This window comes from Camelus ferus, chromosome 28 (assembly GCF_009834535.1).
Source record: "Camelus ferus isolate YT-003-E chromosome 28, BCGSAC_Cfer_1.0, whole genome shotgun sequence".
NCBI classification, from domain to species: Eukaryota; Metazoa; Chordata; class Mammalia; order Artiodactyla; family Camelidae; genus Camelus; species Camelus ferus.
In genome coordinates this window covers 2,929,472-2,943,735 of record NC_045723.1, presented here as the reverse complement: position 1 = coordinate 2,943,735, position 14,264 = coordinate 2,929,472, and the positions used below count along the sequence as shown (strand labels likewise).

Genomic DNA, 14,264 nt, shown 5'->3' with positions numbered 1-14,264 from the left:
CTCCAGAGTGAATCAGATAGTCTTCAAAACCAGTTTCAGTTATTTTCAGGGTTGTGACTGACCGTGGGCTCAGTCACAGTGGCAGGGCAGACCCTGAGTCACACACGTGCTGTTTCTCCATGGTGTGCAGTTTCTCTAAACTTTGGTCAGAAGACAGTTTTATTGCCTACGTCGGCAATAGGTGCAGCCTGTTTTAACAGTATGAAACCTATCTTAGCACAGAGTTTGACAGCTGTAGTATAAAAAGTTAATGAGAAGTTATCTTACGAGAAAATGATCTCGTTATCTTCTGAGATAGCTCATTATCTTAAGAGAAAATACTTACAGTATGATGATGTCTTTAGAAGCATTGGCGCTTAGTGTAAACTCTTGACAATTAACAACTTTGAAGCCATAGCCCTCGCACGAGTACCCACTGACTTCAATGGTTTCTATGTGAATTTGAAGTTGTCCTGTGTTCTCTACTTTAAATGTTCTTTTCAATGTGAAATTTGGTTCTCTTAGTTTCAAACCTGAAGGAAAAAAGTGAGTTAAGTGTAAACTCTTGCCGTCCTGTGCGTCAGGTCCAAGCGATTATAATACACTCTTCAGGAATGCGTGCCAGAGATTATGAACTGGCTCCTTAGGCCACAGAGATCAGCCATGACCCAGATTTCATCAGGAAGCACTCCACGTTGGTAAGTCATCTTTGATGGCACATGTTTAATTATGCCTTATTTTTCACAGAGTAAATTATCTACAGTGTGCAATGAATATTAACACTTCAAATCTTTTAAGATCCAAACCAAACAACTCTGAAAGCAAGTCAGGGTGTTCCCTTAAAAGATTAAGGAACCATCACTAACATACCCATGTGTACACACAGAGATACTGCTCTTTTTTTTTGGAATTATTTACTGTTGGAAACAAATGCTGAAATTTGTGCCCTTGGATCCATTAGGAATACTCACTATCTGTACAGTCTTTTAATAATGCTTCTGTGATTTTAAAGCGTAAGGAACTCCCTGGACCCGGAAGCTTGCCTGCCACCCTCAAGTTCTCGGTTGTTCCTTGTCCCTGGACCATCACAGCATCCATCACAGTCAGGTTATTTCTACGTAAGAACAAGAATCGCAGATTTTCCTTCCATTAAATATGCACAATATTTTAGCCTGTAGTTTTTACTGTTACTTCATAAACCACATAGAAATTAATACACTAAATTTAAAAGTAAAACATTTACATGTCAAACATTTAAAAATACTTATAGAGAAGAGTAAGAATTTTTCACTTTTAAGAGTCACACATGGTACAATAAGACACTATTCAGGTCTCAGCTAAGAACATAATCACAATGGTATGCTTCATCAGGTGTGGTGTATGCACATGTATTTTGGACAAAATGAATACCCTATTTCATAAATTAGACATGCAAACTAACATTGAAACAAATCAAGTAAGGACTCTATATAAGTATTAAAAATCAACCCACACTTAAATCACAGAACATACCTGATTATGATTAGGGAAGAAACAGTTCTGTTGTGAACTGGAGTAAACTTTACTTTGACGGACTTCTTTTCTCCGGGTTTTAAAATTAGGTTTAAAATTAAATTTCGGGAGAGGCCCTCTGTAAATCCCGTGGAACTCTGCAGTGGATGAGCCTTGAATCATTGGGGAAACAAACAGGGGTCATTAGTATACTCTCTGGAAGAATGTTTTCCCTTTCACTCCATTCATAGCCCAGGATTAGTTCCTCAAATTGATTAACCAGATGCGGAATTCTCCCCCTCATGGCCGAGACACTGGAGAGCTGGCAAGCAGAGCTGGACCACCGGGGACGACATTTCATGTTCTGCATTAAGTCCCCAGAGGGGCTTTGTTCTCCAGGTCACCAAAGTCTTCGTGCTTGTACTAAGCACTTGTTTTCCCATATAGATCTTCTTATTTTTAACTTTCAAAATTTTGCAAAACACACACACAGAAAGGGACACAGACCTAACAGACGAGTGGCTCAGCACAAAGCAAACAGCTGTGGAAGTGACACCCAGCTCCCCACGGTCCTCGCGATGCCAGCCCACCCAGTCACCGCCCTCCTGCTCTACCCCTCGGAAGGGCAGCAGCTGGCGGGTCTTAAGGTTGCAGCGTACTTTTTTACTCGCAAAAATATCTCCAATTCATATCAATCTATCTTTGAATTTCATTTTGAAAGCTAAGCCCATAATTATTGTTTCATAAATACTTCATCATTTAAGTTCAAAAATAGCTTAGTTGAATGACCAAAATATGACTTTCTGACAGTCATAGATAAGATTAAAAATTTGTTTTCTTATTTTAAAAAAATCATAGTTCATATATAAGATTATATCGTTTGATTTCAAGCAACATTAAGGTTAAACTTTTTAAAGGAAGAGTCAGTAACATTTGGGTCTAAATGTCCATGGCTCTGCAGGGCTCTGCTAACAAGTGGAAGGAGAGTGAGTTTTGCATGATTTTCTACTCCACGTGGCAGAGTTAGGGTTAATATATTCAGATCTATTTACTTGCATTAGCATGACTCTACAAACATAACTTCATAGTCAACAGACTTAGTGAAGCACACTACTTTTTAACTCTCCCTTCTAAAGGCAAATTTTTTTTTCTTACATCGAAAATTCTTCTCTGTCAATGTCTACATGTTCGATTGCTCCCAAACGGTTGGTAAACAAGTTTCTTTTTAAATAAACAGTTCTGAGTAATTGATAGACACTTTATATGCTATACATATATTCCCTCCAAATAACTAATTTAAGCTCTGATGACTCGGAAAACACTTTAGGATGTTCTAATGCCCCAGGGGTATCACTAAGGCCCTCAATAATTCTATGTCGTTTTTGTAATGGTGGTTCTTAAAGGGTGATTCATGGACCCCTGGGAATCTCAGAGGTCTTTTCAGGTGTCAAAACTATGTTTCTAACACTGGCAGATGCTCTTTGCACCTTTTTCGCTGTGCTGACATCAGCACTGATGGTCAGCAAAAGCAATGGCAGGTTAAAGTGCTAACCCTTTCACTAGAAGTAAGGCAGTGGGTGTCAAACTGTCTTTGCCACTGTCTTTGCCACTCCTAGCCACTGTCTTTGCCACTGCCATGCACCTGCAGTTAAAAAAAAATTGTTACTGATTAAGCAGTAATAAATATTAATTTTACTAAATCTCAACCCCTGAGCACACGCCTTTTTAATACTGCGTGGCAGAATGGAGGTACATCTTGAAGAGCTAGCATCTGAGATGCCAACCAAACCAGCTCCTTTCTCATGGACACCACTTGTATTTGAAATGATGACTGACAGTCAATATATGGTTATTCACATTGGGTACTGAGTAGACATTTTCACGAAGATTTATTGCATCTGTCCCTTTAAAGAAAACAATTGCAGTATTTGTTTTCACTAGTAAAATCTGAGTGTTTGAGCAAAATTTAGAATTTTGGCCCTGTGAGCTGGAAAGCGTCACAATATTCAGAGAACACCCTGATGAGACTGGCGGTTACAGGGATGAATAAGATTGTCTGTATGATGCAGACTGAGCTGTGTCCACACTTGGAAGCTCTGCATGTCTCAGTGAACCGATTACCTTCCAAACGAGTGATGCACGGTGTTATAATTAACTAAAAAGGCAATTAAGATACTTGTTTCTGCAACTGCATAAATGTGTCAGGTCACGTATTTATCATACACTTCAACTAAGACCATACGTCACAGGGGACTGAATGCGGAAGCAGGCATGAGACTCCATTTGTATATGAAGTCAGAGGGCCATTATGAAGAGCTCTGTAAAAATGTAAAACAATCTATCTTGAAATGTTTTTTTTTTTAACATACACCTATTTTTCATTATGTTATCTATCTCAAGTGGAAAGGGTTTATTATTATTTTAAATAAATTAAATCTGCATTTTAAAGATCTCTCAGTTTTAATTTCTAACATGGTAAATACTAATAGAAGTAATCCACACAAACAAGAAACCTCTTTGGAGTCCTTAACAGTTTTTTTATACTGAGATAAAGTAGAAATCCTTAATCATTTTTCAGACTGTATAGGAAATCTGAGACCAAGTATTCTGAGATCCAGTTTTATAGAACTGTAGAGAACTGGTAGAATTTATCCTAAGCTCACCCTAAGACCTCCTCCAGAATTTCTTATTTAAAATAAATTTCTAAGGTCTAGACGACTCTTATTTATCTTTCTAACTCTTACAGTGCCTCCTTCACTGTTTGACATCTTGTAAGTACCACTAAGGACACCGTATTTGGCAAGACAGAAAAGGCAAATACTAGGTCATTTACTTCTTACGAATATTTCCTCCCTCAGAAAAGCACAGTGAAAGGAATTTCTAGTCTCTGAGCTTTCTAGATATCTGGAGTCCAGATAACCTTGAACTTATTATGTTGGCATTTTATAGATGGAAAAAGCAAAGTACAAAAAGATTCCAAGAGAAGGGCATGGACTAGAATATGAGACTCTCTAAATATCAGTCTAGCATCCTACCTGTTACTCAACAGAAAACAAATACAACATTGAAAACTACTTTCTTACACAAGATTGACTTAAAAATACTTATAAACTATTCTATATAGGTCTGGTTAACATATGTCTTATAGATTAAAACACAAAGCTATGGGAAAGAACAGAGATATTTCAAGAACTATGAAACATCTGGTTTGGACAGGCTAACCAGTGATTCCTAACCAGCGGTGCCCACGTGTCACGATGGTATGGGCAAGGGCTCTGGACTCTGGGAGAACTGGACTTGAATATGGCCCTGCCATTTATCACAGGTACGAACTCAGGCAAGTTACCTCCTCTCCCTGAGCTTCGTTTTCCCACCACCAACAGAACAAGAGAAATGCGCATCTCTTAGGGTGGTTAGTAATAGCTCAGCCTGCCTGCTGCAATGATTGCATGAAATTGTAAATTTGAATGCTCCTGGCATGATGTTGACACACACCAGGTGCTCGTGAAATACTGAGAAGGGGTCTTCACAATACCCTGAAATGCTGAAAGCTCTCCAGTTGCCTTTCTTTCCTGGCCTGGTTAACCACAGACAGACTCATCCGGTCAACACTCACTGAGGGCTTCCTATGTACCAAGGAACCCATCTAGAGGCTTCCATGTTGTTTGTTTAATCTGTTCAAAAACTTTGTTAAACACAAATTATTAACTTCACGTTACAAGAGAGGAAGCTGAAGTTAGGAAAGGTTTGTTTACTTGGTTGAGGTGACAAAGCTGGTAGGAGCCAACCTCTCTTGATCCAAGTGGGGAGCAGCAAAGCCAATGAGGCAGGAAGGCATCCTGGGGCCACCTGACACTGGGACCCATGCTCCGCAAAGGAGCCCACAGCAAGGAGAGGAAGGAGGCGGTCGTGTACTGTCTCCACCCGAAGTGATTCAGATGACGGAGGATTAACCAGATTCCTACCCTCGGTCATTCAACACTTTTCATATTGTTAATGTGAGAGGAAAACACTATAAACAGAAGACAAGCCCTCAAGTTGCTTATACCCAGATTTGGGAAACCAGGTATCACACATTAAAAAGAAAACAAAACACTAAGTTAACGTGGGTGTAAACGAAGAGTCAGGGAGGATGAGACAGCAAATCAGCGCAGGCTTCACAGCCAGCAGGGTGGGGTGAAGAGGATGCTTAAGGACGGATGAGATGTGGCCGGGCAGGAGGAAGGCCATCAGGGCCAAAAGACTCGGGCCAGTTTGCAGGCGGTTTTAGTTCCAAGTGCTGATTTCCTGTCTGATACATATTCTACATACTCAGTTCTTACATAATCATGAGTGGTTAGTGGCCGCTTAGCCTGGTCCACAGGATACAGAATATCTGGTCTTAGAACAAACCAGTTTATGTATACATTTATTAGTTCAAATGCCAAGTATGGATACAGCCAGATGTGGGTCTGGCATTCATGGAGCTTATAATTTTATTAGAAAGTATCCAAAGTAAAAATTTAAGTGACCAAGCTCAATATTTTGAGGCTTAATAAAAATTAATTATGACCAGTATATGCCTCATCTGCATATCCTCAGAGGTTCTGGCAGCCATTAGTGTAAACCCTCATGGGCTTACAGCTTGACGTCCACAAACAGGACCTTCTACACAGCGTGCCGCATGGCGATCTAAGTCCCACCCCTTCCTCCCAGGTTTTGTGCCTCTAAAATAATTACTGGACTGCTCTGACTTCTTCAGGAACTTGCCCTTCAGCCAATTTGAGGGCAGTCCACACGCTTCTGTCACATCTGCACTGGTCGTATCACACAGAACTATTTCTTTGGAACAGAATGAGGTTTGAATACTTACACCGTTTCTGAAGACTTGGAATTCTAGTGTTCTTAAATCTATCTTTGCCACTTTACTCAAGTTAAACCTGAAATTAAAAAAATGTACGTATGTTTCTTTGGAGACAGCATCACAGCAAGGGGTCATAGAGTGATTATCAAGGCTGTGCTTATCTTTTGCAGATTCTGAGATAAATATTATCAGATTGACAGCTTTCAAAAAATAGCTACAACTTATAGTTAATATTCTGGTCACTTTTTAAAACTAAAATATTTGAAAGGTTCTGCTTCTCTTTAAAATATTTTAGGAAGGAGTTCTCCATTACTTTTTCTTGTCTTAAACGGAAAGCTTTTCTAGACGCTTAATACAGTATCAATCTCTCTTCCCAGAACCTTCTCTAAACTTTAGTTACACATCCGTAATTTCTCTAAGCCAAATCTATTACTGTAAGGGCTGCAATACAGTTTTCAATGTGTAACATAATAATTCCCTGTTCATATGGAAACAGTGTGATAATCTGAAGCAATGCTTACCTTGATATTAACTTATCAACAAAGACAGAAGGGTTGGAATACAAAGCCAGAGGAATAAACTGAACGTAGACGGGGACGTCGGCAGGATTTTCTAAAGTAATCTCTTCTTCCTTAAGCAAAGTAAAGACACAGCAAGTGAAAGATCTCCACAGTTAAACATAAGAGCAGCTACTTCATAGCCCTTGATGGGTTTCCCCAAACCGACATCACTTGGGATACTTACTGAGGAGCAGTTGGTGTTGGTGAGCGGGAACCTCACGTGCCGTGGGGAGCTGAGGACGGACGGCCAGGAGAGCTCGGCGGTGATTTTGGAGAGTATGTTTTTTTGAAGGTCTGTGTTTACTTCAAATAGAGCGCTCAGTCTAGAGAAAACAATTTGTAAGTCACTGTATCAAGATGAAATACTTGACTTTTCTGAAGGTAGGAAATTCTATTAGGCTTGTGTGCTTGAGAAATTTTATTCTGGCCTTGGATAAACACAGGTTTATTATTTGCTCCAATATTTTACTACGCTTTCCACAGAGACATGGAGGAAAATGTCTCTATTTTGGCACAAACTGCTGCCACATCTAAGACTCATCACCTTGGGCTGCCCTCGTACTGAATACACCTGGGCAAAGGCAGATGGATACAGACATGACGTTACAGGGTCCTGCAGGGTCTTGCATGGTTAGTGGGAAGACCCAGGCACCAGGAGCAGGCAGACAGTTTCAGGAGAACTCCTGAGAAGTCAGTGCACTGCTTGGCATATGGCTTTTTTCCCACTTGAGGTAAGAGACAACACAAAATCCTGATTCACAATGAAGACATCAGTTGAAGAGGTAATACAGGTGAGGGTTTTGTGCAGATTATATGTAAAGGAAAGAGCAATATTCAGGTCCTCGTTTGAATATTTCCCTACTTATGAGTTTGTAAGCCAGCTGTTTGGAACTCAGAACACATTCCCTAAGGAAACAATATTATAAATGGGGCTAAGGTCCCTGGACCCAAACACTGAGGCCTATTTTATCCCACAACACTCCTGAATATGACACCCTAATACTGCCTAGTGTACCGGTTTTATAAGACTAGTAACAAATTCTCTGTGACATGCACATCAACAAGGTAACACAAAGGCAGGGAGAATGCCACATTCACTGCGCAACTGGGACATGGTGGCAGAGGGCAGGTAGGGAGGCTGGGTCTTTAGTGGTGGAATGCTGGCCTCAGGGAGAGGAAGGCTTGAGGGGGGGGTGGTTTCGGAGGGTGGGAGGTGGAGAAGTTCCCTGGCAGGTGAGCCTAGGGCAGCACTACAAGTTATTTATCCATAATTGGATGTCAGAGTTTGGAGACTACCTGTAAATTGTAATGTCCGTTATGGAAACGTAGGGGCCCAAGTTGTGTTTTAATTAGTGTTCTCTTAGTGAGTTCTAATGAAGTCTCTGCACTAATTTTAACCATTTTAAAGTTAAATTTTAATTCTCTTTTGCCTTAAGAAAACTTCTCGCAGACAACACTTCAGATAAACAGAAGCCTGCAGATTTAATTGTTAACGGCTTGAAAAAGTCCCAGTACTATAAACTGGAGTATCTCGATCACAGTGACAAATACATTTCAAATCAGCCGATGGAGAGCAGTTTTCAGCAGCTGTCACAGCTTCATCAGTCAAATGCTCTTTCCGAATACAGAGAAAGTGCTGCCGCGTAAGTGTGTCTTTGCTTGTGACCCAGGTGCAGTACTGATTTGTCATCAGGACATTTTCTACCTGCCAGAGACACATGGCTGGGCCCGTGTGACCTGGGCCCCACGCACCCTAGCTGCTCAGCGCTGGGAAAGGGAGGAGGCAGTTCTCACAAGGAGCAGAGACGCTTCTCCTACTGTGAGGTTAAACCTAGAAGGCGGTTTCCTTGCCTTTAACAGAGCTCAGTGGTAGGCAGAAACTTTCTTTCTTATGCAAATGGCTGTATCTAAGGTGAACACTGAAGTCATCCTACTTAAGGACAACTTCATATAGTTTCTTTGACCTTACAGAAGCATCTAAACACCGGGAAAAAAGACAAAAATGGTAGTGTGCATCCTTCTGAGAAATACACAATTACAATGGCAATTCAAGATGCCTCATTATAATTTGCTGAAGACTAGGCATATTTTCTTAGCTCTACAAAAGTAAAATCACCTAACATAAGGATAACTTTAGAAAAGTCATGTTTCAAACTGGTAAAGATGGCCAAAACACTTACACAGAGCAGAACCACTTACCTGTGACCTGAATTTTCCTTTATTCCCGCCCATCCTTTGAACAGGCTTTGATGCAGATCCCAGTCAGCATCCCACATGTCTTCCTGCATGGCTACCCCAGGCTGCACTTTGGGTTCAGCTAAAACAAGGAGACATGTGGTACAACATACTCAGCCCCTCCAATGATTTCTACAGCATCAGGAGACAGGGATGGACTTTAAAAGTGGCAGCCTTTCATTAAAGAGTATTTTGAGAGGTTTGGCAAAAAAAAAAAAAAAAAAAAGGGTATTTTGGGGAGGAAGTGGAGGGCTTGAGAGAGAGAAGGGCAAGATAACTTACATTTGGACAGAAAAGGCAAGCCAACATAGCAGTGATCCCCACACTGCAGTCCAGGATCAAAATAAATGTTTGCAATCTATAAAGAGTGACAGGAGAACCGTGAATCCCAAATCCACAGACGGTCACGAGCACAAAATAGTAACGGATGGGAATTCTCAACTATAACATTTTCAAACCTTTGATTTTTTTCCTGGTTCCAAGTCTTCCTTATTGCCCCGTAATCGTTTGTAGTAAAATCGTACATCTTCTGACAAAGATCGTATTTGTTGTATCTTTACCTTCTGTGAGAAGGAATTCATAATATTTAAACTTTGATGAACTATCTTCCCCTGAAGGAAGAAACAAAACAAAATATTTGTAATGGTTGAATTTTCTTAAGAACACACATTTTACAGCTGACAGACATACTTCTACGAAATCAAAGTTCAAACATATTTAGAATCTTCAAAAGTTGATACTACATTTGTACTCAGCCTTCCCATATGTATATATTTTGTTGTTGTTGTTGTTGTTGTTGGTTTTATGGCCTGTTACAGAGAAATTAGCAGGACAAATCTCTGTAATTTTATAAAAATGAATTAAATTAAAAGTCTTCACATGCTAACAAAGGTACAGAGAGTTTTGGACAAAGGAAATGGTCACTGTCAGTTAAGCAGGTTTGTTTATACCAAAGCCAGGTTGCCTTAAAAGTGTTCAAATTCAGGATGAAATAATTGAACTCTAAAATCCAAAGCTAAACAAGACCAAAAAAATCAGATTTATTCTCCTTAGAGAAAAGTATTTTCTTTATAAAAGAAAAATACCATTTGTTCCAAAGAGAAATTAGACATCTTTTAAAAATATAGGTTATCAAGTACCATATTAAAACAGCATACAGATGAAGTCATTATATCACCAATGATTGCTTTTATCAGCTACATGCCTCTCCCTATGACGGTACCAAATTTTAAGTCAATCATATTTATTTAAAATTGTATGCATTAACAAGAATTATATTATAATCTTTTACTTTCTTTCGTTTGAATACAGAATTTCATCTCCTTATAACCTGACTCCTAGCCATCTGAAGAAGTCTCTAAAATGATTAGACCGACTGGTCTAATATTTGGTATTAAAAGACACAGACATTAAGAGAACGCACAGTAATAAGAGTTGAGTGGTGCAGACTATCACTCATCACTGTCAGTCTAACCAGAGTAAAACACAGCAGAAAGTCGTCGCGGGGTGATGGGACGAACATGGGAGCAGAAAGCAGAGGCCCACCTGGCCTCTAACCAGCTGCGTCCTCCTGGCAGTGACCTGGCCCTCATGCTCCTGTCATAACTACTTCTCTGGTGTCCATGTCTTGTCTCTCAGGGGTGTGGGGGGGATCAACAGAGGTAACAGATACAAAAGTTCATTTTATAGTGGTATTCAAATATGAAGTATTAAACTGTGACTTATATGAAACGTTTATTCTGAAGTATTGTTTTCACTCCTTAGCTCTAGTATTCTCTACCTGATAACAGATTTTACAGAATTTGGTAAATGTTATGGGCTGAATGCTTGAGTGCTCCCCAAAACACCTATGTTGAAATCCTAACCCTCAAAGTGATGGTATTAGGAGGCAGGGCCTATGGGAGATGAGCAGGTCATGAGAGAGGAGCCCTCATGAATGGGATTAGTGCCCTTAAAAGAAGAGAACTACGAGCTTGCTGGCCCTCTCTGCTCCTTGGCTGTGTGAGGATGTGAGAAGATGCCCCTCTGCAAACTGAGGACGTGGGCCTCCACCATGCACCACACCTACCAGTGCCTTGGCTGTGGAGTTCCCAGCTCACAGGGAAATAAATGTCTGCTGTGTAAGCCACCCAATCTATGGCAATTTGTTACAGCAGCCCAACTAAGACAGTAACATCAAGTCAATCTGTAGTTTCCAAGCAAACATCTGGTCCTGTAAGCCACCTGAAGATACCTGAAAGCTTAATCTGAAGTACTTCAAAACCAACACCTTGTTTTTATAGCTGCTTTATCATTTACTCTATCCACCAGCTTTTCACTACGTCAACTACTGAATTATTCCCTTCCAGGACTTATGCAGTGATGAAGGAAATCATGGATTGAAAAGGCAACTGAAGTAAGAAGGTTCTTTTGGACAAATGGAGTCAAGAGTTCTGTATAGTCATTGTGAAGCAGAATGACATGAAGACAAAGATTTAATTAAGATCCAAACTTAAGTGTGCTGAACCTGTTCATTCAAATTTGTATTTGTAAGGAGTTAAATTTTGAATTTATGTTTTACTCTATGTAGCATTAAGATCTTGCAATGCACTGTTTCTCTTAACCCACCAGGCCTCCCGACACAGGCTCAGAGACACTTTTACATCTGCCCTGACGTGCCCTGAACTGAACTGCATCATCTTTCTGCAAAACGCCACTTCCCGGTTTCCCCGTTTCTCTCCCTGTTCTCCAGGCTCAAACTCTAAGTCATATTTTTGAGTCCTCTACCTGCTACCCACGCCTGCTTCGGTTAGTACGAGCTCCTCAGGATACTCGGGGCCGCTGCAAATGACTCGTCTGAAATGTCTCATCTGTGTTCGCTTTTTCATCAATCTGCCCCTTTATCCACTCATTATCTATGAAATATCTGCTAGTAGGGGTAAAAGATCCCTCATCCCTTTCCCACTGGATCTCAGGGTCTCGCTGGGGAGACCAATACTTAGGGCAATACTTACAGCACAATGTGAGGCTTGCTGCAAGAGAGGTCATTTCAAATCATTCCAGGATCACACAGGAAATAACTAGTACTGCCTAGGGGAGTCAAGGAATCTCCGGAGGAGATGACAGTGGAATCGGATCTTGAAAGAGGTGTAGGAGTTCTTGGAGGCAGGAGCGGAGGAAGGGCAGACTAACAGCAAAGGTGTGGAGGTGTGAAAGGGACTCATGCCTCTGCCAATGCCCTAAGCTCAAACCTGCCTCCACACTCCTCAGGTGGCCTCTGGCCAGTCTCCAGGTGGCCTCTGGCCAGTCTCCGGGTGGCCTCCGGGCACTCGCATAAGCGTCCTGTATTTCCTTCTGCCAGAGTGTCAGTCTTTAAAGCTCAGCTCTGATGATGTCAAGCCTCTTCTCAAAAACTTTAGATTTTCATGGACTTAAATGCATTTAATGTTTATCACGCTATCACTCCAAGGTACCTTTCCATTTTCTTTCTTGAAACGCCCCTGCATTCTGGCAAAACCAGACAATTCACTACCCCCTAAAGCCATCTCAGACTTACAGCCTGTGTCTTTATTCATGTTGATCGGTCCCTGGGCCCTGAATGTGAGTTCTCGCCACCCCATATCTATCCCCACCAGAGGTTCCAAGCCAAGTCACCTGGCACCTCTGCCAATTAGAAATGTATTTTCTTCACTTTATTTTTACACCTCTTAGGGCAATGTCCACACCCTGCTTTACACCTACGAATCACAGGTGATTTCTCATTCTAGATTGAAAACTTTTTGAGAGAAGGGACTATTCTTCAATCCTTTTTGTATTTCCAAAGGATCTGGCACAGTGTCTTTCCTTAAAAGAAGCAATTAATAAAGAATAACTGACTTGATTGTTGAAGTCTAGGGACACAGAGGTAAAGGCAAGGGAAAAAAAAAACTAGCAAGAAGACTACAAATTAATCGTCTTACTGGAAAGGAAGGTGGAAGAACCATATGCTTTGGGAAGCAAGTCAGAGAGCCCACTGCGATCACAGCCTTCACGGGAATCGTTAGGATCTGTGGAGTGAAGAAGCAAACCATGAAGAAATGAGTGTTTAAGTCTGAGATCGACCTTGATAGTTATTGCATTATTTGGGGGGATTAAAACAAGCAATCTTGGAACTTACATTACCATTAATCAACTCATAAGAAAAATTAAAATCATCTGTGGATACTGTCTAAAATCTATCCATGTACCACTCAAAATGCAAAAATACAGTAAATTTCCAAGCACGTCTCATGATTCACTGAAAACATAGTAAACAAGACCTAACAATGGGGAAGGAACGAAGAACAGATTCTTCATTATATACAGTTACTTTGAAGATTATTCATTTAAAAAGGAAATTCAAATTGTACTCCTAAAACAACGTATGGAAAGTCCAGCAAGTTCTAAAGTTACAAAGCTCTCTTTTTTGGTACATAGCAATAAATTAACATCAACCTAATTTAAAAAAATGAGTTGAACAGTCTAGCTTTTCAATCTTACCTCACATTGTTTGCAACTCAAAGACACTTCTCTAAGATAGGAAACGAACTTATTTCTATCAAGAGTGATAAACATGGGTTCCTCACTTTTGGAGGTAATTCATTTGACATACTCCCAGCAAATCATTTATTATTAAATGACCAATTCTGTTTATTCTGAATTAGTTTCTTTCATGTCGGGGTTGTATATGCTGAAAACAGGCAGGAAAATAAGGGTAGCAACTTGCTGACTTCAGCAGTGCTCAACTTCCTAAAGAGCTTGGAAATATTAGATCAAAATATTTAGGTTTGGCAGAAATGAATCCCTTTAAAATCTCATTGAACACAACATGTCAAATCCCACAAAGAGTCTTTAAGAAGCTCCAACATTTTCTCTTTTCTCCTTGACTCAGAACGACACATGTAAATACAATCATGAGAACTCAAATTAAGATGTGACTTCCTGACTGTATCTTCCTTTTTGGAAATGTTACACAGGATATTTATGACTGCAGAAAGAAAGACAGCTATCCCAGGAATTTCAGACAGGGTCTGTGCAATGCTCTAACCATCTGTAAAGCAGGTTTCTAAAAGCAATTCTAAATGTGCCAAACACAGTTTTCTGAAGTTGTTTTTAGTCAAAAGATTTAGGTTTTTATCAGAAAACTAATGAGCTAATGA

The 14,264-nt window shown here is 40.3% G+C and overlaps 1 protein-coding gene across 2 annotated transcripts in view; it reads right to left on the bottom strand.

Annotated features, from left to right (window-relative positions):
• TMEM131 (transmembrane protein 131) overlaps positions 1 to 14,264 on the bottom strand; it is a 139,166-nt gene that overhangs the window by 23,779 nt on the left and 101,123 nt on the right. For both annotated transcript variants that reach the window (XM_032469726.1, XM_032469725.1), the window contains exons 19-28: positions 13,047 to 13,133; positions 9,567 to 9,719; positions 9,391 to 9,466; positions 9,073 to 9,190; positions 7,058 to 7,196; positions 6,835 to 6,944; positions 6,323 to 6,389; positions 1,492 to 1,643; positions 951 to 1,093; positions 326 to 512 (exon numbers count right to left, since the gene is read on the bottom strand). In XM_032469726.1, coding sequence (XP_032325617.1) covers positions 326 to 512; positions 951 to 1,093; positions 1,492 to 1,643; positions 6,323 to 6,389; positions 6,835 to 6,944; positions 7,058 to 7,196; positions 9,073 to 9,190; positions 9,391 to 9,466; positions 9,567 to 9,719; positions 13,047 to 13,133 — 1,232 coding nt within the window. The remainder of the gene's footprint in view (positions 1 to 325; positions 513 to 950; positions 1,094 to 1,491; positions 1,644 to 6,322; positions 6,390 to 6,834; positions 6,945 to 7,057; positions 7,197 to 9,072; positions 9,191 to 9,390; positions 9,467 to 9,566; positions 9,720 to 13,046; positions 13,134 to 14,264) is intronic.